Genomic DNA, 22,535 nt, shown 5'->3' with positions numbered 1-22,535 from the left:
ACAGAGGATACTAACCATGCAAGGAAAAATTGACTTTATCAAAATTAAAAGCTACTTCTCAAAAGACACCATTAAGAAAATGAAAAGGCAAGCCATAAACGGAGAGAAAAGACTTGCAATACATATGTCTGACAGAGGACTTGTTTCGGAAATTATGAAGTGCTCCTACAACCCGGGAGTAACAAGACAACCCAATTAACAAATTGGGTGAAAAAGTTCTATGCCTCGTCAGAGAAGATACATCAACGGCCAGCAAGCCTGATGAAGTACTCAGTGTCAGTAGTCGTTAGGGAAATGCAAACTGAAATGAGATCCTGCTTTATATTCTTTAGGATGGCAGTGACAGGCGGCGGAGGAAGGGAAGTGCTGGGGAGCACGGGGAGAAATTGGAGCACTTGGGTGGTGTCAGTGGGACTGCCAAATGGTAGCACTGCCGTGGCAGAGTTTGGTGGCTCCTCGACGAGCTAATGCGACTCCGCGGTCCCGCTCAGAGGCACGTGTCACAGAACTGAAAGCTGGGGCGCCAACAGATACTTGTGAGCCAGCGTTCGGGGTAGCACGACTCAAAATAGCCGAAAGGTGGAGACAGCCCGAGCGTCCATCGGCAGAAGAATGGATAAACAAAATGTGGTCCGTCCGTCCGTTGCAATGGTGTTTAGCCGTAAAAGGGAACAAAGTGCCGATACGTGGTACCACGTGGATGAACCTTGAAAACATGCTAAGTGCAGGAAGCCAGACATAAAAGGACAACTATTGTACGATGCCGCTTACATGAAGTACTTAGAATTAGGCAAATTGGAGGCAGAAAGCACATTAGAGGTTACCAGCAGGGGGTGGGGTGGGGGGGGAGTTACTGCTTAATGGTTCTAGAGTTTCTATTTGGGGTGTTCAAAAGTTTGGAATTAGATAGTGGTGGTGGTTGTGCAACACTGAATATAATTCAGACCAGTGAATTTTATATTTAAAAATGCTCAAAACGGCAACATTTATGTTAGATACACAGTAGTTTCCCCCTTATCCGTGGGGGACACGTCCCAAGACCATTGATGGATTCCTGAAACTGTACATACTCCTGAATTCTGTATATACTATGTTTTTTTCCTATTCGTACTACAATCTATGATAATATTTAACATAGATTAGGCATAGTAAGAAATTAATGGCAAAAACTAACAGCAAAATAGAACAGTAGTAGCACACTGTAATAAAAGTTCTGTGAACGTGGTGTCTCTCTCTCTCGGGCGGTCTTGCTGTGCTGTATTCACCCTACTTGTGATGATGTGAGATGATACAACGCCTGCATGATGACGTGAAGGGAGGTGTATGATGTAGGCATTGTGACGCGGCGCTAGGCTGCTGTTGACCTGCTGATGGTGTATCAGAAAGCAGGCTCCTCTCTGGACTGAGGTTGACTGCCGTCGCTGGAACTGTTGAAAGTGAACTTGTGGATAAGGCGGTGGGGGGGAGGGGGTGCTGCATATTTTACTGCAATGAAAAAATTAACAATGTAATATACAGAAATCCATCAAATTGTATGCTATGGTAATTACATCTCAATAAAGCTTTTATAAACAAAACCATAATGAGATACGTCCGCATACCCGTTAGAATGGCTAAAATTAAAATGACCGCCAGCACCAAATTTTGGCAAGGATGTGGAGCATCTGGAACTCTCCCGACTTGCTGCAGGGAGTGTAAACGGTACACCTGCTTTGGGAAACATTTTGGCAGTTTTTTGTAAAGTTTAACCCATGAGTCCAGGAATTTGCCTAAGAGATCCAAGAATGTACATCTACGAAAGACTTGTAAAAAAAATCCTTACGGAAGCTTTATTGACGATAGCCAAACTCTAGAGACATGTCAGATGTCCACCAGCGGGAGAATGGCTAAAACTATGTGGTATTTTGAATGAAAAGACCACCGATACACACAACACTATGGGTGGATCTCTGTGGCATACCGAGTGAAAGAAGCCAGGCACAAAGTATGTCCTGTGTAATTTTATTTTTGTGAAGTTCTACAGTTGGCAAGGCTAATCAGTGGTGACACAGATCTGAACAGTGTTTGTCAAAAGAGGTTGGGGATTGACTAGAAAGGAACGTGAGGAGCAAAGGAACTCTCTGGAGCAAAGGAAATGGGCTGTCTTTAGGTGGGGGTATGATTGGGTGCCCGGGGGCACGCATTTGTCACAACTCATTAAAATAACGAAGAATTGTAAGTTACTACAGTTCTCCTCACCCTCCCGCAAAAGAAAATGGGTGTAATAATTCTGCTTCCCCTGTAGGGGGGAGGTAGGTGTTAGAGTGTTCTGTATGTGGAGTTCGGAACGGTGCGTGGTGCATGGCTGGTGCCCAGCAAACACCGTTATTATCATTGCAGGCTCTGGTCAGAGTCAAGAGTGAAAAATGAAAAGAACTGTGTGGTAACTCCTGAGAATTTTGTGTAACTCACAGTCGTGCTTGGGGAGGCTTTAAATTCATTGCAGTTCTGCAGTCAGGTTCTAGTTTCAATAGGCTTTTGGAACTGCCTCTGAAACTTTGGAATACGAAGTAGGTGTAAGGACAAGAAACACAGTGGAAGAAAGATGGTTTTTCAGATCCAAGATGTGGGCAGTGATTTCGTGCCAACATTTTAATTCCTTGGTAGAAAGTTACGTTAGCAATAGTAAATAATTTTAAGAAGCTATAAGAACATCCAAAACAAAAAGTAAATACTTGCCAATAACAGTGTTGTGACTTAGGCAGAAGGATTTCGATGTCTTTGCATGGCGTGACAGCCGTAAGAACCAACGTTTAGAACAACCATACTCGTGTGCTCTTTGGAGAAGGAAATTGAAGCTTTTTATTAGTTTTCATCCGTGTATTTTTGTTGGTTTGCTTGTTTTTAAACTCTTGACAAATCAAAACCACAAATACATAATAACGTGAATGCCTTCATGGAAGGTGGTGTAACAGATGATCTAATAAGTACCCATGTAATTGACTTGCAGAATCAACAAATGTTAAAATTTTGTCGTGTTCTCGCCAAGTCCAGAACATGACTGATACTGTTAATATCCTCTGGGTGAGAACACATTACCCACAAATTAGCAGCTGAAAGCCACAGACGTTTATTATTTCACAGGGTTTGTGAGGGGCGGGAGTTGCTCGGCTGGGTGGACCTGGCTCAGGCTTTCATGAGGTGGCAGTCAGGCTGTCCACCCGGTCAGCCAGCCGCCGAAGGCCCGACTGGGGCTGGAGCCCTGATCTGAAGCTCACGCAAGGCTTTGCGCCCGACACTTCGGGTCCTTGCCACGTGGACTCTTCCCTAGGGCTGCGCATACCCTGGCGGCTGGCTTGTTCCACGCGGGATCCAAGAGAGCGTGCTCGAGGTGGACGCCGGAGCGTCTTTATGATCTCGGAGATGACCAGCCTTTCTGTCGCGTGTTGTAATGGCCCCGGGAGGACAGCGTGAACACCAGGAGGCGGGGATCGTGCTGGGGGGCGGGTCTTTGTTTCAGCTTCCAGTCCCGTTCTTCCCTCTTTACTCCATGAACATTATATGCTCTCGTTTGCATTTCGTACTTCTGTTTGAGTTGTTTCTGAGTTCATGAGTGCCGCCAGCTGTCACGCCTGGAGAGCTGGGCCATTAGCGTCAGCTGTTGTGAAGTGTGCCGTCACAAGAGTACAGAACTTATCTCCCTTTTTTCTTGCTGGTGGACATTTGGATTGCCTTGGACTTTCGGCAGTTCACACTGTACTCTTCCATCTTCAGACGCAGGGGAGGCCTGTCCTAGCGCGGAGTTTCACGTGTTGGCTCTCTCACTGCCACTCGTTGCCACGTAATGCAGGGGCATCGCGTTTTGGTTCCCATCAGGCGGGCTTTTTGCTGATCCTCGAACCTGTTTCACTCCTTGGTCTTAGACCTGATCATGGCTGAGTGTTTCCATTCGGGCCTTGGGTATGGAGATAACGTGTCTTGTTTTAAAGTCGGCCGTGTGTTTATATATTTTAAAAATAATTGTGATTATATTGCTTGGAATGGAGGAGAGAGGCTTCTGGCGTGAGCTCCTTCACAGCACTTTCCATTAGCCTCTGTATGTCTTTCTCCCTGCTGGACTGCGACCTTGTTGAGGGACTGTCTTCTTGTCCAGCATTTTCTAACACAGCTCCTGGTCCATTTCGAGGGCTTGGCAGCGAGGAGCCAGTGGCTGAGACGAGAAGGTCACTTCCTGGCACTGAGAGCCGGTCAGTAATGATTGTTCTGGCTACGGAAAAGCTTTTAATTTGGTTTACTGACCTTTCAGTTATTTGGTCACTTCACACACGCTGGTGTTTAGCACCGCAGCTGTAGGTACCGCGTAAGCCGTGTGTTCGACACCCGCAGTGGGAATAGCTCAGTTGCTGTGACACCGAGTTTATAAGCGCGAGTGCCGTGTGCCTTTCACTTGCGCCACGCGCGCATCTCATTTTCCTTCGAGGTTGATTACCGTTTCACCTCCTGATGAAAGCCTGTCTTCATCTTCGGGGAGCCTCCTGCCCTCTGTTCCCTTTGGCACTCTGCTTCCCTCTTTGAAAAATCGTCATGCGGCGTTACCAGTCCCACTAGGGTGAGAGCAGCCCGAGGGCGGGCTTCTTGTTTACCTCTGTGTTCTCAGAACCTGCTTTAAGGCCAAGCACATAATGAGCACCTGATGGTATTCTTATTACTTCCTTGAATAGTTCGTTTGCTTGAGTCATAAGATACAGAGAGAGACCACAGAGGAAAGACTCCTGTAAGGAAGGCATAGGAAAACTACCAAATGTGACAGATGACTATGATTTCAGGAGGTAAAAAAGGTCTTGGTATTCCCAGTTGCTTGTATAAACACGTTGACTAACTTTCGCAAAGAAAGGGAATGGAATGAGCACTTCAGAGGTCACCACACTGCGGAGCTCCAAAGAAACCTATCCGCCTGTGTATGCACGCACTCACATAGGTTTTTCCCAAACATTACTGAGCCTCCGGCCGGCAGGGATCTTGGGCCGCACCAAAAACAAAAACAAAAAATGAAACAAAACGAAAAACCCAAAAAAACCCACACGAGTCCTCAGCTTGGCGAAGGTTGCCATATGGCATCTTGACTCAACCATGATTCAGATCAGCTTTGTTGAGAGAGAACATCAATTAAGTTCCACTATAAAAAGCACTTTCAGAGTATGATGACAGCTTCCTTTATTTTTACCTAGGCCATGAGCTGGAATACCACATGGAACTATTTGGTAAGGTGTTCTGACTCAGCTTCAAAATACAGATGTGGTCAGTGTGAGCCACCCCTCACATTCAATTATCTTAAATGGACAAAACAGACAGGAAGAAGTTCGAGCCAGCGAGTCAAAGTAAATAAGGTCGGAGCTGTGACCACCAGTGCCCTCAGGCAGGATTTCTCAGCTGCTTCTTCTTCTAGTCTTTTGTAGCCGTCCCTGGACTGTGGGCAAGGAAGCTTACTCGGAGGGACGGGAACCCTGGGCCCGACCACGCTGAGTCAACCTGTCTGACGGCCGCAGGCCTGGACAAGTCTCGTTGGGCTAAGAAGACCGCTCGGAAGCAAGCGGCGCTCTCGTAGCCCGTGAGCAGTTCATGGCGTGGGGCTTAGTCAAGTGCCTGGTTTTAACGGGCACGGTGAAGTGTCAGGGGCTCTCGTCCTCCCTGAGAACGTTGTGCAGCTTTATCAAAAGTCATTAAAGAAGACAGATGGTAAGATAGACCGTTATGTGGTGGAAACCCTCCGTGGCGCAGAGACATCAATTTTCCCCGTAGTGACTTGTGGTTTCAGAGCCACTGAAAATAAGATCTCGGCCGGGAGTTTGGTAGACATTCACAAGCTGATTTTCTAATTTATACGGTAAACTAGGTTTTCTCTCATTCCCTGCTTCCCTGAAGGCTTTGTCATGACTCCTTTTCCGACCCCGCAGCCCTGAAAACCCTTCCCATACACCCTTAGCAAAATTCTCTGTGTGCTCATTTCCTTGAACATTCATCTTCTTGATCTAAGTGAAATACGGCTCACCTCTGAGGAATGCCTTTCCAGAAGGTCTTCCAAATGGGAGGCTGTTTTCTCTCTATCCCGTGCCGCTGGGCTTGAAGGTGTGGTGGGCATTCACCTTGATCGTCGTTGCTGCTTCCAGACCTTTCCCCTGTGACCCCTCCGGCTTTCCGTCTCACACCGTCGGCATAGGCTGCCCATGGGTCACTTCTGCCGTTAGGAGAGTTCTGTGGGTCATGTCAGCTCGTTCCTTGCAGACTTCGCTCTGGCTCACTGTTAACTGTGCTGCTTGTCCTATCTTAGGTCTTGGTTATTTCAGTATCCGCATAGGTTGTCATTGCGTTACTCCGCCCTTCTCGTTCCTTGACTTCCTCTCCTTTGCTGAGCTTGACCCGCACCCCATCCAACCAGCGCTCCCCTAGGCCTTTCATTGATGGTAGCTGCCTTCCCGTCACGATCTCAATTTCGGGAGGTCTGCTCTGGCTCTCTCTAGGTCACCTACCCCAACAGTCTTCAGCCCCACCAGGACCTACAGTCTCTTGATCTGCTACTTCTCATGCCTCGTGCTTTCCTGGGACAGCCTCAGCTCTGGTTAAAGCCCACCTGCCCTGTCCTTGGTGTCTGCACCCAACGAGGCTGGAGAAGAACTTCCAGCCATGCTCGCTGGTCTCACATCACGGTGGTGATTCCTACACGACCCTGCTCATGGGGCTGTCTTTAAACTGATCACTAGCCCCACTTAGCGCTGCCTGGCGGTGCTCCTGTGTTTCCCTCGGCCATAGTCTCCTGCCCCCGCCCAACCTTGCGCGCCTTTCGCGGTCCTTGTTTCCGTTGCCTCTCCCTCGTCCTCATTCCCGGTTTCCTGTTTCACTGAGACAGATGGAGTCACCGGAAGATAATTCCCAGGGGCTCCTATCACCCGCTCTCCCACCTGCCTGTGTCCGTGCCCATAACCTGCCCTGCCTTCTGTGGCTGTGGATGAGCCTCCTGCCCTGATGCGACCCCCCCTCAGGTCTGCACTAAACATCATTCTCTTTTGCATCCACTGCTGCAGTAATCCACCCCCCCTCTTAAGTAATCAGTTTTACCCTTTCTGTTGGATTATTTTCATCAGTTTATATATCTGCTATAAGTTTTTCCCATTCATAGGAAACTCTGTCTCTTTGAGCCATGATCCCAGTTTTCTGCTGCTGTTTATAATAACTCCGGAGAGTGTTTTATATTCATCTACTGCAACGTCTTTCTCTTGAACCCATTCTAATCCACTGCTAAGGCCAGTGGTCTTCCTCTTAAATTCTTAGCTCACTTGACCTGTCAGCTGCCTCTGACCCTTTCCTCACTCAGCTTCTGTGTCCCCGCCCTCGTCTGAATTGCCGCCTCCTCAGGTCCCAGGGCTCAGTCCTCAGACCTCTTCCCTCTTCTACCTGTAGTCTCGAGTGACTTCGCTCGGTCTTGTGCTTTAATAACTCTCCATCTGCTGGTGGCTGTCATGTTTTTCTCTGGCCGAACTTGCCTTCTGAACGTCACACTTGTGCATTTGTCTGCCTCTTGCACGTTTCATTGTTTGGGGTGGGTACCTCCCGCTTCACGGATCCCTGCCTGGACTGAGTCCCTCCCCTCCAGGTGCCTTCCCGGCCATCTCCATTTCAGTAAGCAGCAAATACACCTTTCCTGATGGTGCTCAGACCAAAGTTCTGGAGTGCTCCTGGAATCCCCTTTCTCAGATAGCCCTCTGACAGTTTTCCCCGTCAGACCTCGTTGGCCGTTTCTTCAGAATGTATCCAGAATCTGATCTCTGCTTACTGTGCCTGCTGCTGCCACGGTCGTTTCCAAGAATAGTGTCCTGCCTGGACTCCTGGTGTCTTCTCGTCCTCCCCTGTGGTCAGTTCGTTATAGAGCAGCCAGAGGGGTCCCTCAAAATGAAGGCACTCAGAATCCTCTGTGGCTTCACATCAGGATAAGAGCCCAAGTCCTTCTGGCCTGTGCAGTTTGGTTCCATGTTGCCTCGGACTCACGTGACCTTTCCACTCCCTCGTTGGGCTTCTTCTCCGCGAGCCCTCCAGATACGCCTTTCCCTTCCCCCGCGCTCTTTTCCCAGGAAGGTGCCCAGGGCTTCCTTACCTTCCTGAGTTCTGTGCTCAGACATCACTGTTTTGGGTAAGGTTTCTCATGAGGTTCTTAATGAGGCCTCATATACAAAATCTTTCTTTGCCTGAGAGTGTAAGATGTCCCCCGTATACTTTCTTCCAGAGCTTTATAGGTTTGGTTAACATACATTCCTAGATGCATCTGCAGTTACCTTCTTTGTGTGGTTATAGGGGAGGGTCCAGCTCTGGTTTCCCATGTGGATCGTTGTCGCTGCAGCCCCTTCCACAATGGCCCGGCCCCCGCGGGCCTGGTGGCAGTGCTGTCATTGCATGCACAGTGCCGTTGCGGGACGCTGTAGCCAGTGGTTTATTTTTCCACATCTGTGCCCGTTTCGCCTTTTCTTGGCCTCTGTGACTTGGCATCGTGCTTTTGAGATTTGATTCTGACGAGAGATGAATTTTGACTGTAGTGAGAACAGTGGAAAGGGGGAAGCTTGCGATTTTGGGGGTTTTGGGGGAGGACTGATGTGTTCGGATTCTTTAAAGCAGGGTTGCTAAACTGTGATCCGGGGGCCAAGGCTGGTCTGCCATCATTCATGTGTCTGTATCCTTTTTTTTTTAATGGCCTGTGAGTTAAGAATGGTTTTTACCTTTTTTTTTTTTTTTTTTTTTTTTTTTTTTTAGAGAGACAGAGGGTGTGTGAACAGAAGAGAGGGGCAGAAGGAGAGAGAGAGGATCTTAAGCAGGCTCCACACTTAATGTGGAGGGGCTTGATCCCACAACCCTGGGATCACGACTTGAGCCAAAATCAAGAGTTGGACACTTAACTGACTGAGCCACCCAGACGACTCTGGTTTTTACATTTTTTAAAGGTTGGGAAAAATAAATTTTGTGGCACATGAAAATCACATGAACTTTAAATTGCAGTGTCGGTAAGTAGAACTTTATTAGCACCCAGCCACGGTCGTTCGCGTGGGTGTTGTCTGTGGCTGGCTTTACTCCCACAGCAGAGTTGCAAAGCTGTGACGAGAGATCGTCAGGCCCTCCGGTCCTGAAGTATTTACTCTCTGGCCCTTTACAGAAAAATGGATTGGTCTGGGCTGTCAGGGCCGGCTTGAGAGTTCTGGATGTCACAGAAGAGGGAAAAGGTATAAAAAGCATTTTGAGGTCTGCAAAGATGAATTTCAGAATTTTGCCCCCAAGCTGTTTCTGGCAGGACGTGCAGACGTTTTTATTTTCTGTTTTTGTTCAGTCCAGCCTGGTGAAGTCAGTGAGCACCGCTTGTGGTTTTAAAGAAGCACCAGTGATTCTTACCTTAATCTCAGAACCTGTGCGCATTCGAATGGTTTTTCCCAGGGACGGTGCTTATGCGGTTCTAACCTATCATGCTGGTTTGTCATTGAATGTGAGATACGAGAATGCAGGGAAGTCTCAGCAGGGCAGTGCGGTGATGAGCGGTGGTTTTCCTTTTCTGTAGGAGGTGCCACCTGATGCCCTAACTGTAAAATGTGTGTGCACACGGTGTGATAGACCTATCTAATCTCTGACACACGATCATGGGTGGGTTTATCTAATTTTACTCAGACAGGACTTGCCAAGATTTAACCTACAGATCTGTTCAAACTTGAAGGAGATGAAATTCTACCTTTTGTATAATTCAAAGGCTTTTTTTTTCTTTTTTTGTTCTGTAATGTAACATTTCATTTGTACCTTGTCTTCGGGGTATGCATTCCTATCTAACAGGAATGTCTAACGGTTGAATTTTAATTGTCCTCCTAAGTACTTTCTGCCTTCTGTGAATAAGGCAGCTAAGCTTTGTAAAGTCTGTGAATATTTTGTGTTAGTTTGGTTAAAGCAGAAATGACAGCAATTATTGTTAATAGTAACATTTGTAATATGGGAACGATCGACCGATGTTGGCCATTTCACTGTCGTTAATCATTTCACATACTTAGCTGCGTTCTCTTGATAGAGAACTTAGAATTTGAAGGCAGAGGACATTAGGGCCACTTTGGAACTCAATACCAAATAGCTTTCTTTAAAGGCCGTAGAGAGGGGCGCCTGGGTGGCTCAGTCGGTGGAGCGTCCGACTTTGGCTCAGGTCATGATCTCGCGGTTTGTGAGTTCGAGCCCCGCGTCGGGCTCTGTGCTGACAGCTCAGAGCCTGGAGCCTACTTCCAATTCTGTGTCCCCCTTTCTCTCCGCCCCACCCCTGCTTGTGCTCTGTCCCTGTCTTTCAAAAATGAATAAACATTAAAGAAAATTAAAAATAAAATAAAATAAAATAAAATAAAATAAAATAAAATAAAGGCCGTAGAGGAGTGAAGAAGTATAGAAGACTGTTAGATGCTTTCATAGGTCTTTCTCTTAGTGAGTAAAAGCTCTTTATGTCTACATCTGATGAAAGTTGTTAATACGTTGTACACAAAGATGGTGAATAAAGTCTATATTTATTATATGGCTCTAGAAGAGCGTTTTTCCTCCTACTCTTTACCTCGGGAGCCAGACATCTAACAAATAGTCTCTGCTCTCAAAATTTAATGTTTATTTTTGAGACAGAGAGAGAGTGTGTGTGAGCCGGGGGGAGGGGGCAGAGAGAGAGGGAGACACAGAATGTGAATCAGGCTCCAGGCTCTGAGCTGTCAGCACAGAGCCCGACGTGGGGCTTGAACCCATGAACCCATGAACCATGAGACCATGACCTGAGCCAAAGTTGGATGCTTAACTGACTGAGCCAACCAGGTGCCCCTAAAGAAATTTAAAGTACAGTTAATCGGGTTACATTCCCGCTTTTAAGTTCATCCATTGTATCATGTAGTGGAGAAGAAATTAGATGTTTGTTAAATGTTACTCGTGAGATATCTACATCTTACTTAAGACGTGATATTTTTTCAAGTTTCTGGATATATGGATTTCTTAATGGGAATGGAAGAGTCGATGCCTCTGTACCCTTTTTCCAGTTGCTGCCGCCGGATGCGCTAATGTCATTGCTCATCCCGGGGCTGGTGTCTGGCTCAGGCCGCGTTCTCAGTACAAGTCTGCGAGGCAGTTAGGCGCCACCGAACGTGTAAGTAGTCTTTCCGTTATACACTTGAATTGAATAAATGCAATTAGTGAATGCCAGTTCTGGGCCCTGGGGATGCAGAAAAAAATAGGATAGGCTCTGTTTTCTGGGATTTATGGGCTAGCTGGGGAGCTAGACTGGATAAGCGCATATAATCTACGGTGGATAAGTGTTATTCCAGCGTTACGGACAGAGTGCGTTCCAGTGGGACATAGAGATGGGAGCTGCTCCGCCTTGAGTAGCGGAGGAGTTTCCCCAGGGCTGAGAGTTTTCAAAAGGCCTCGATGATAAGATGCGAGATTTTCCAGGCAGAGAATTGGGGGTGGTTGTGTGCAAAGTGCATTCTGGGAGGGCATACGTTTGAACAGACAGAGAGGGCTGCCCAGTGCTTGGTGTTTGCAGGAATCCATGGGCGGGCAGCCTGGGGGAGAACAAATGACCGTGATCGCAAGCCCGAATTATTTTCTCTTTATACCGCAAATGTGAATTGTTGTATGCTGAGTAAACGCTGCCGTGATTATTCTCTAGTAGCTGTTAATAGTTATTTTGATTTCAGGAATATGATGATTGGCCCCAGCTCAAACATTTTTCTTTTGATTAGAAGAGTAATAAAGGAGAAAGTCATGGTGCGTGTATGACAGATTATCACGTAGCATTGGGAATTAGTCATAGGATAGTTCATGAACTTGCTAATTGTTCTATGGTGGGAATATCAGTTCTCCAGTTTTCCTAAGAACAATGCTTTTTTTTCTGTTTTGCTTTTTAGTCTGCCATAGTCTGAGTCCAAAGCTTTTGATGTGCTCGATATGAATATTGAGTAAAACAGATGTCAGGATTTCAAAGGGTGGCATCAGGGGAGACGGTTCGCAGCAGGAAGGTGTTGCCCGAGTGAGGGTAGCTTGCAAAGGACCGTCAGAGGGAGGCTTCTTCATCACAGGTGTGAATACACGTTTCTCAGCTCTCTTAGTAGGAAAAAGAGGTATTACTGTTGATCATTCAAGTTATAGCTCTCTGTTTATTTGACTGTAATATTAAATCATAAATGCCATCGAAGCTTTGTGCAGTGGGGGCAGATAATTAGATGTAATCTTTGTTCTGGAAATCCTGATCACTGTTGGCATCCTTCGAAATGTTTTGAACTCTTGCGTGTTTTCTTAGCACGTTTGCGTCTGCACCGTGTTTAGTGCTCCTTAAAGATGTCGTGAGAGTGTCTGTGAACTTTTTTATGGCAAATCGTCACTGAAAATGGCTCACGCGCATAATTGTTTCTTACGGTCATTGAGGCAGGATAGATACCGTACCCTTGGAGTTGCACGTCGTTTATTCGATCACTCACTCAGTCACCGGTAAACAGTGTGATTTATGTTATCTGTCCGTGCGGTAAAAACCCGCCAGTGGAAGCACAGGACTCAGGGAGGGAAGTGTCTCCTCTGGGAGAGGGGCAGACGTGTGGAGGGACCCCGCCAGCACCGGCGCCGTGACCGTGGTGGTTCCGTGTCCGCGGTTCTGCCTCAGCGCGCGCTCCCCTGATAATCTGATAATCTGGCGCGGAGCGAGGAAGAAAGGAGGGTGCTGGGACTCTACGACAGGGCCAAAGGCGAAAATTCTCATGGTCAGAAAGAATCTGCGAGAATGTCTCAAATCGCCCAGCACAGCAGTTTTTCTTCTAACATGAGAACAGATTGCTGCTTCTTTAGGAGACTCACGGAATGAGGAAGTTGGCTTGCATTTTGGTGCCACGTTGCGCCACAAATGCTTATCTCCGTAGCTCTGTAACGGTAGCCCCTGCAGGCCATGCTTCCCGAGTGAGAGGCATGTGGGAACGGAGAAGCCCCCAGGGAACGGCCACGGGCTCATTTTCTCCCCTGGGCGCGCACTCGGGGCGCCTGGACGGTGCCCTCACCCCCTGCCCTCTCCCCCTCTCCTCCCACCTCTCTCTTTATCTCTGTTTCTCTCTCCGCGTTTCTCCCTGTTTGTCTCCCGCCCGCCCTCCCTCCTCCTCCTCCTCTTTCTCTCTGCCTCTCATCTGCAGTGGAATATTCCAGCTCAGACCATGTGCTGTTGCTGGCTTCTCTGTATCTAGGGAGTGGATAACGCGTTGGCCTCCCCGGCAGCTTCACGAAGACTGTTTCTCATAATTGTACTTTAGTACTTACTGGTGACAGCAGACGTGGTTATATTCTCTTTCTAGAACATAAAATGTAGATATTCTGTTTTGATTAAGGACAGATCTATAGGCGTAGACCATCCCCCGTCACCGGTCTTTGGGCTGTGGGAGTACTCGAGTCCGACTCCTATTGGAAATGTGGCTCTGCCCGTTATTAGCCGAGTTATGTGAGCAAGTTACTTCAACTCCCCTCTTCTTCAGTTGGGTTTTTACTAAATAATATACGAAGAAGTTGGTAAGAATGGTACCTGGCTCAGCACTCCGTAGATGTAGCTCTTTTATTTTGTGTTGCAAGCAAGCCAAGGAGCTGGGACAGACAGGCCGAGCCCGGCTCCCCACAGATAGAAGTATAAACCGTATTCTGGATACGACATGTGGAAATTCGACTTTTTTTTTTCCCTCTGGTTTGTAACAGTTCTATCCTTTTTCAGAGAAACGGCACCCAGGACTATCTTCCAAAGAGTCCTGGACATCTTGAAGAAATCTTCTCATGCTGTTGAGCTGGCCTGCAGAGACCCCTCCCAAGTGGAACATCTCACTTCCAGTCTGCAGCTAATAACAGAATGCTTCCGGTGTCTTCGAAATGCCTGCATAGAGTGTTCCGTGAACCAGAATTCCATCAGGTAGTACTCTTTGTGTATGTGCACGCTTGTTCTGTCGTGCGGGTTTATTGGCGAGAAACAGCGTTGGTGTCGCAGTGCTAACCAGCGTTACCACGAGGCTCTGTTTTTACGTCTCCAGGGGAGAGGTGCTCTGCAGGCTTTGCCATTAGCGGCTTTTAGATGAGCACATAGATGGCACGACATAGGATAGAATGTTTTTAACCTTGGGGCTTATTTCAGTTTGTTATTTATACAGTAAAACCTTCGATCGCAAGTAACTCGTGTGAGGGCTCCGCAAGACCAGCAAACCTTTCCGATACGTTTTTAATTGATAAATGAGCGATGTCTTGCAATATGAATAGTACGTGATGCCAGATGTCACGTGATCACAACTGAGCCAGTGTTTCTTCTCTCTCTTGCTCACGGAGGGACTGTGGGTGATCATCTCCCGTGCTCAGATGCTCAGTCTCAGGCCGTGGTGTTTGGCAGAAATCAGTGATTTTTCAGGACGTTGGAAGGTGCCCACAGCTGACACTAGTGTATTTTTTTTTTTTTTTTTTTTTTTGGTCACTTCAAAGCACCTGTGGACAGTCCTTTGCTTTTCCAGACAAGAGTGAGCTTAGAAATGCTTTGCTTCCTTCTAGCTCAGGCTGCCTGCAGTTCTAGACCCTTTCCCCTGGTGCCTTATTGCCAGTTACATTAAATACGGTACATGACAAGAGTTTATTAATACTGCACTGTAGCCTACATCGCTGCGAGCATCTGCAGTGGCCCCCAGGCAGAAGAAGATTCCATTGAGCCAGTGACAGCAGTGATTCCATTAGTGGTAGTGAAAGTCGTCCTACACAGTAACCCTCCTCTCTCTGGTCTCCCTCACACCAGCCATGAAGGTTTTCCAAGGTCAGTGCAGGTTAATTTGTTTTTCTTTATATTTTTAATGTTCTTTAAATTATTTTGTATTACATTACAGTATTGTAATCATTTTTATAGGAATATTTTTGGGTTGTGAAATGAATCATCTGAGTTTCCGTTATTTCTCACGGGGAAATTAGCTTTGGTATACAGTTGCTTTGGATTACAAGCATGTTTCCAGAACGAATTATACTCGCAAACCAAGGTTTTACTATATTTCTAATGTGTTATGAGGTATTTGGTTATAGTTATGTAGCACAGTGATTTTAACCTAATTTTGATTCTCTGATCCTAGATTCTGCCTTTCTAAAGGCATATGCCGTTCTGGACCTCAATTTTCTTAGTTGGAAATGTTTTACTTAGTTTTAATCTCTTTAATTCATTACCCTTGTGTTTGCTTTGAACAAGGAGCATGTGTTGTACGTTTCTGAGATCACCTGTCTTAAGATTTCCTTAAGATTGTGCAAGGTTGGAAACTCTTTCCACCCATTTTATAAGGTGCACATTAAAAAAATTTTTTTTTAAATGTATGTTTATTTTTGACAGAGAGAGAGAGAGAGAGAGAGACAGCATGAGCGGGGGAGGGACAGAGAGAGGGAGACACAGAATCCGAAGCAGGCTCCAGGCTCTGAGCCGTCAGCGGGGCTCAAACTCATGGATTGAGATCATGACCTGAGCTGAAGTTGGATGCTTAACCGACTGAGCCACCCGGGCACCCCATTTCTTAATTTTTTTAATGCTTATTTATTTTGAGAGAGAGACAGAGCATGAGCAGAGGAGGGACAGAGAGAGAGGGAGACAGGATCCAAAGCAGGCTCCAGGCTCCGAGCTGTCGGCACAGAGCCCGACGCGGGGCTCGAACTCACGAACCGCGAGGTCACGACCTGAGCTGAAGTCGGACGCCCAACCGACTGAGCCCCTCAGGTGCCCCAAAGGTGCGCATTTTTTAAAGTAGTTAAGAAGATGAGCAAGAGAACTGCCAGGCACTGTTCTTATTCTTTGCCTGCTACTAACTCTCTCTTCCCAGAACTGAGCACCTTTCCTCTGATTTAATGGAATCTGCTTTTTATTACACGTTTTTTCTTGAGATGAAGTCAGAAACCACAAAGAGCATGCTCAGCTTCCTTTCCTGGACTTGAATGTAGACAGAGCCTCCAGGCCTCCGTCACTGCTGTGGTGGGCAAAGTTGGGCTGGTCCAGAAGCCACTTGAGGGACCCCCTTTGCTGCCTAGACAGTCTTATACCTGGGGCTTTGATGTGATGAATGAGATTTTTAAGATCAAAGGAGAGGGGGGAGAAATGCCAGGGTTGTGTAACTTTAGTACCAAACAGAGCCTGCTGTCCATTTGCAGATAAATGCCTAGAAACAATAATAAGGTCGCTAATAATAGTTACCATGTAAAAATATAACTAGTTGGTGCTAAGCAGCAGTGGGCAGGGACTAGTGTGTTTTGTCCATTTCCTGGCAGAGAGGCCCTCCTGCGTGATGGGGGAGGGATAGGAGAGCCTTAGGATGGAGACTCTGACTGTGGGCAGGCGGACTCATCCCGTGCTTTGCCAGCCTCGTGGGGAAGGAAGCGAGCCTTCGGTGGGCCTGCCCTACGCCCAGGCTTTGTCCCAAGGGCTTGACCTGCAGGATCTTGTTTTGTTTTTAGAACAAACCCAAGAAATAGCATGCTATTATTTTTCCATTCTTAACAGAGAAGAAACTGTGACTTGGGGTATGGAACTTGTCTGAACAGTAGAGCCGGGGAACCTTCTCTGTGACTCCACAGCTGCCCCAAGTGCTCTGTGACACCCGTTGACCCTGTTGTGTGTGATTGCTCCGTCCCTTAAACGGCCACGGGACCCTGAACGAGAGCCTCGGCGTCCCTGAGCAGGGCAGGCCGTGTCTCCCACACAGGCCGTCAGGAGTGTCCCGTGAGCTTACTCCTGCAGACTGCGAGTGTGCTGCGTCCGTGGGTTTTGCACCTGCTCGGGAATGGGGTGGTACGATGAAAGTGGATGAGGATATGTCTTTCTTGGAAACGAATTCTCATTTTCTTTTTCTGAGTGTAAAAGTAATACCGAAACTGTAACAATTGAAACATTACAAGAGTAAACTCTATGGCAGATGAAATGTCAGCCGTCTTCCGGAGGGGCCGTCAGAGCCCACACTGTGCTTCGTGGCCGTGGGATCCCGCTCGCACGCAGCTTACACTTAGGGGTGAAGTGAGAATGGACATTAGAAGGTCTTCGTTATTCTGCCTCTTTCCTTCTAGGGTTGTGTTGTTATTCACGGTTGATCTTCGAGGGAAGTTCCGACCGGTTAAGGCACCAGCTCCTGGAAAAACCATTTTTCTGGTCAGAAACACAAAAGATTCTAGTAAGGACTTCACAGTCGACCTTAGCTAATTTCCGAGCCTGTCGGGATTCAGATTGCAGCTGTTATGGAGTTTTCTGGCGCTTTGTGTTAAGTTACGAAGGAGTTAATCAAAAGGTGTGATGCTCTCCAGGCCTTTTACATCTTCTGTCCGGACGCTGCCCTTGTGTAGACCAAGGTTGTGTTCTGCACATATGGAGTGTATAACACGGCGAGGCAGACAGTCGGAGTCCAGTGAAATTTCAGGAAGTTCTCAGCACTACCCAAAGCAGTTAGTTCCGCTGGCCGGTGTAAACCCTGCTGCGGGGGTCGCTACACTCTTACCCTCAAGAGCCAGGGAGATGGTTCAGGCTTTGTGATCGCTGTCCCGGTTTCTGAGTTCTCCTGTCGTGGTGTGAGAGCAGCCACAGGTAACACGTGACTGAATGCCCGTGGCTGCGTTTAAATTTGAGTTTGGTAAAATTTTCATCTCATGAAATTACAGGTTTTTTTCTTTTCTCTTTCTCTCTTTCTCTTTTTTTAATTCAAGAATTCTGGCCATATAGAAATAGGCCGTGGGCACATTGGCCCGGTGACCATCTGGCCGTATAGAGGCAAGAGCAGGAACGGCCTCTTTTCCTATACTGGTCTGACAAGTAAAGGAGGAAGGAACAGTGGCTCTCTGACCCCCTGGCCTTGGGGAAGGGAGGGAGGACCCTCCCCGTGTACCCACTAGCCCCGGAAGGAAGTATCTTGGCTCCGGTCTGATTCGTGTTGAGAAATGAGGCAGGTCGGGAGCTGCGTCGGTTTCCTTTGCTGCTAACAAATTACTGCAAACCGATGGCTTCAAACAACAGAAATTCGTTGGCTTCATAGTTCTGGAGTCACAAGTCCAAAATCAGTCTCACTGACCTTAAGTGAAGGTATCGGCAGGGCTGGCTCCTTCTGGGGTCTCTAATAGAGAAGCCGTTCCCTGGTTCTTCTGTCTTCCTGAGGCCGCCCGCCCGTTTTCCTTGGCTCATGGCTCCGTCCTCCCCGTCTTCAAAGCAACAATGTGGCATCTTCCGGTATCTCTTTCCGGCTCTGACCATCCTGTATCCCTCTGGTAAGCACTCTGATGCCCACACAGATAATCCAGGATAACCTCATCATCTCAAAACCATTGATTTAATCGCATCGAAAAAGTCTCTTGCGGTGTTTTCTGACCAACTTTGAGTCTTTGGCAGTAGCTGGGGGTCCAGCAGTTTAGTTCTATTTGGACCTATCTGGAGTTAGTGGCATCAGATCTCATAACTTAAAAGACTCAGTCCCACCGGATGGCCTTGCTTCAGATGTGAACGGGGTACCTGAGCTACATCTCTGCCTAGCTGACTACAAATTTGGAGGTTCCCGTGACACCCCTCAGATATGGTAATCCAGTATAAAGGCTCACAGAACTCAGGGAAGCCTTTACATCCTGTCCCCAGTTCACCATGAAGGATACAACTTAGGGATGGCCAAACAGAAGAGACGTGTAGGACAGGTGGGCGGCCACAGGGCTCTGTGCCCTCCCTGGGCCCGTCTGCATCCTCCTGGCGTTCTGTTGTATTCACCCAGCCACACTGAAGGTTTCCAGACTTCCGTGTAGTAGGGTTTTTACGGAGGTTCCTTCACACAGGCTTGATCATTGTCTGTTGGCGATGAACCTCGCTCTCCAGACCCCGTCCTCCCCAGAGGTCTGGAGGTTGGGGTGAAAGTTACAGCCCCTGATCACTTGGTTGGTCCCCCCTCCCCGGCAGCCAGGCCCCCTGGGTAGCTTCACAGTAAGCTAAGTAGGAGACCCAGTAAGAGTCACCTTATCAGCATAAGGTCACGTATGGTTGAACGGGGCTTGTCGTGAGTAACGGAAGACACTCCTGACCACACCAGAAATTCCAGGGGTTTTAGGAGCTCTGGGCCAGGAACTGGGGCCAAAGACCAAAAGTATTTTTCTTCTTATACCACATCCCTTTGGCCATGTGAGATAATGTATTAACAGGTTCCAGAGTTTGGGATGTGGACACCTCTCGGGGCCATAATTTTCCTACCACAGCCCACCCTTTGGCCCCTAAAGATTGACGTCTGTTACATGTGCAGAAAGCATTCATCCCTTCTCGAGGTCCCCACGTGTTTGACCCTGACAGCATCAGCTCAAGTACAGAATCTCCTCTAAGTCATCAACTGACAAGTTCCAAATCTCAGTATCCAGTCATGTAAAAATTACTTATGGCTCTGACTCTGGACGCGCTCCATCCTGGGGCAGAATTTCTCTTTGTGCACATGTGAAGCTAGACAAGTTATCTGCTCCCCAAAGACAAGTTATCTGCTCCCCAAAGCCTAAGGTAACAGTTTTAGACATTATCCTTTGAGAGAGGAGAAAATTGAAGGAAAAGAGGAATTACTGGTCCCAAGCAATTTCAGAATTCCGTTGGGCAAACTCAGGTTTCAGGGCCTGGGAAGAATCCTGTGTGGCTTGAGGCTGTGCCCCCGGCCCTCCCCTCAGCATCACCCTTCCTTTTTCTTGAAGGGTAGCACACGTTTGCCCCTGAGTCGTTGGATCAGCCTACTTCCTGCCTGTAGAATTTGGGGAGTCTGATTTCATCCTTTCTCGGTGCATTTTGTCCACGCTGGCAGAGTTTCTACCAGTAGAACCTTTCCAACAACCTTGTGGGTCTCACCTGTATGTCATGGGGATTCACGCCATCAGACAAGATGGCCCTCCATAGAGCCTTTAACCCCATCTCTATTCCTGGGTCCTGCTGCGGTGAAGGAGGGGAGTGAGTCCCACCCTTACCTCTTCAGAGAGCTCCCCCCGCCGTGTGTCTGAACACTCTGACCTTTTGATCCTTCCAAGTCATGAGCAAAAGGTTGTCCGGAAAGGTTTGGCTCTCTCCAGAGCACACTTTTCTTGACAGTCTGTCCCAGTTGTAGCATCTTTTGCGGTCTGGCTAGACTGAGTTTCCTGAAGCAAGACCTGGTTCCCTTTCCACCTCCTTTATTTCTCCCCTTGGCGTCACTGTATTATACGCAGCAAGAAGCAGTCAGATCACACGTCCCGCATGTCGCTTGGAAACGTGCTCAGCCGAATGTCCAGGTTCCTCATTTTGCTAAGCTTCTTCCCCTGTGGAGGAAGGGCCCCCTTTCCCTGGTTTCTGATGATCGGTTCCCTCACTTCTTCCTGAGCCCTCACCGGCGGTGCCTTTGGTGTCCACACACCTACCCACGGCATCAGAGCTTTTCATTCCTGCGCCTCCTAGTTCTGCCCGCCCCGGCCCAGTGCCCGGTCCCCGGTCCCACAGCCGCACGCACTGTTCAGATGTTTCTTCACGGCGCACCTCTGCTTCTGCTCCCAGATCCGCGTTAGTTTCCTGCTGCTGCTCTGACGGATTACCCAACGTTGAGTGATGTAACACAACACGGATCTGTTACCTTCTGGTGTAGGAGTTCAGGAAGCTGAGTTCCCTCTGGAGACTCCCGGGGAGAATCCTTTTCCTGGCCTTCCCCAGCTTCTAGAGGCCGCCTGTGTTCCCCGGGCTCGCGGCCCCTTCCCGGACTCTGACCCTCTAGTATTCTGCTTTCAAGAACCCTCGTGACCACATCGGGTCCACCTGGTTAATCCAGGATAATCTGTCCATCTCAAGATCCCGAATCTCCTCACAACCTAGAGTCCCCTTTGCCACATAAGGTGACGCGTCCACAGGTTTGGAGGTTATGATGCGGACAGCTCAGGGCCACGATTCTGTTCAGTGCAGGAACCGTTAGCCAGTGCTCACGGCGCCCTTCCCTGGTTCATCATTTGAAACGCAGGTTTAAGAAAATCAACGTGTTTGGGGCGCCTGGGTGGCGCAGTCGGTTAAGCGTCCGACTTCAGCCAGGTCCCGATCTCGCGGTCCGTGAGTTCGAGCCCCGCGTCAGGCTCTGGGCTGATGGCTCAGAGCCTGGAGCCTGTTTCCGATTCTGTGTCTCCCTCTCTCTCTGCCCCTCCCCCGTTCATGCTCTGTCTCTCTCTGTCCCAAAAATAAACGTTGAAAAAAAAAATTAAAAAAAAAAAAAAAAAATCAACGTGTTTAACTTTCTTTTTTTTAAAACCCTTTACAGGAACTTGGATACAATTGGCGTCGCTGTCGATTTGATTCTTCTTTTCCGTGAACTGCGGGTGGAACAGGAATCCCTGTTGACAGGTAACTTGCGGTATGATTCACGGGTTATTTGTGTCTTTGAAACGGGTTTAAAAACTACAACTTGGAGTGTTACATCGTTCATTAAAGCAAATGTGTCGTGTTTCATGATACAGAGAAACTTATTTAGTGATGTTAGTGAATTTCCATAAAAAAGTGGCAACGGTTTCCTTTCCTCCCTCTGTTGTGGGCTGAACTGCGCCCCCCCCCCCCCCCAACCTGTCCCCAGATCCACATGGCGGAGTCCCCATCCTGTAGCGCTTCAGAATGTGGCTATATGTGGAGACCAGGCCTTTGAAGAGATAAATAAGGTAAGATAAGTAATCCATTATGACTGGTGTCCTTGTAAGAAGAGGAGGTCAGAACACAGACACGCAGAGAGACGACGACCACGCGAGGACATGGGGAGGGGACAGCCATCTGCAAGCCCAGGAGAGGGAGTCAGAAGGAACCAGCCCTGCCCACACCACGACCTCGGACTTCTAGCCTCCGAACTTAGAAAATAAATTCCCATTGCTTCAGCCACCCACTCTGTGGTGCTTCGTTATGGTGGCCCTCGGCAAGTAATGGTGTCTCTCAGGATGTGTGAAGGTGGCATGCCTGTTCTTGGTGCTGAGTGTGCTCTGAACAGTGACCAAAGCAGGCAGAAAATCTTTGCCTCAGCGTGTTTACAGTGCAGTGGAGGGAGTCTGGTGCTAAATATGTTACCTAAGTCAAATACCTGGCATGACTGAGGGAGGGTAGCTCTCTGACTGTTGGATAGCTGTTGATAAGGGATTAGGAGAGAAATCAAGCCTCTTGATTTGAAGACCAGGAAGCTTTTCTAGACTCTTTTGAATGTTTTTGGTTCTTAAGGTATTAGCATCCATACTTCTTTTTTGGATAGGGATCATTACTGTAATATCCTGTAAGAAAACAGAATTTTAACATATGATCTCTATCCAAGGCCTTGAAACGCTTCTGGGCAAACCCAAGTCATTTAATAATAAAATCTTAATGTAAATGTCCGGCTTGTAAGATTTACTAGATCGTGGATTAAACAAATTCTTTCTGATAATTCAATAAATACGTCCTCTAAAGGAGAAATCCCCACAGGTGCCTGGGTGGCTCAGTTGGTTAAGCATCTGACTCGATCTTGGCTTAGGTCACGATCAGAGCCCTG

At 47.9% G+C, this 22,535-nt stretch overlaps 1 protein-coding gene across 5 annotated transcripts in view; it reads left to right on the top strand.

The window, feature by feature from the left end:
* Positions 1 to 22,535, top strand: part of ATXN10 (ataxin 10) — a 166,517-nt gene that overhangs the window by 5,279 nt on the left and 138,703 nt on the right. For 4 of the 5 annotated variants that reach the window (XM_086712011.1, XM_086712012.1, XM_086712009.1 and 1 more), the window contains exons 2-3: positions 13,754 to 13,945; positions 21,294 to 21,376. In XM_086712011.1, the coding sequence (XP_086568137.1) occupies positions 13,754 to 13,945; positions 21,294 to 21,376 (275 nt within the window). Of the gene's footprint in view, positions 1 to 13,753; positions 13,946 to 17,283; positions 18,283 to 21,293; positions 21,377 to 22,535 lie in introns of those variants that run through there. The other variant, XM_086712013.1, reaches the window with a different exon arrangement.

The sequence above is a fragment of the Puma concolor genome, chromosome B4 (assembly GCF_028749965.1).
Source record: "Puma concolor isolate L17-30 chromosome B4, mPumCon1.1.hap2, whole genome shotgun sequence".
In the NCBI taxonomy this organism is placed as follows: Eukaryota; Metazoa; Chordata; class Mammalia; order Carnivora; family Felidae; genus Puma; species Puma concolor.
Note: the sequence above shows the minus strand (reverse complement) of the source record. Positions and strands in the feature narration are given on the sequence as shown.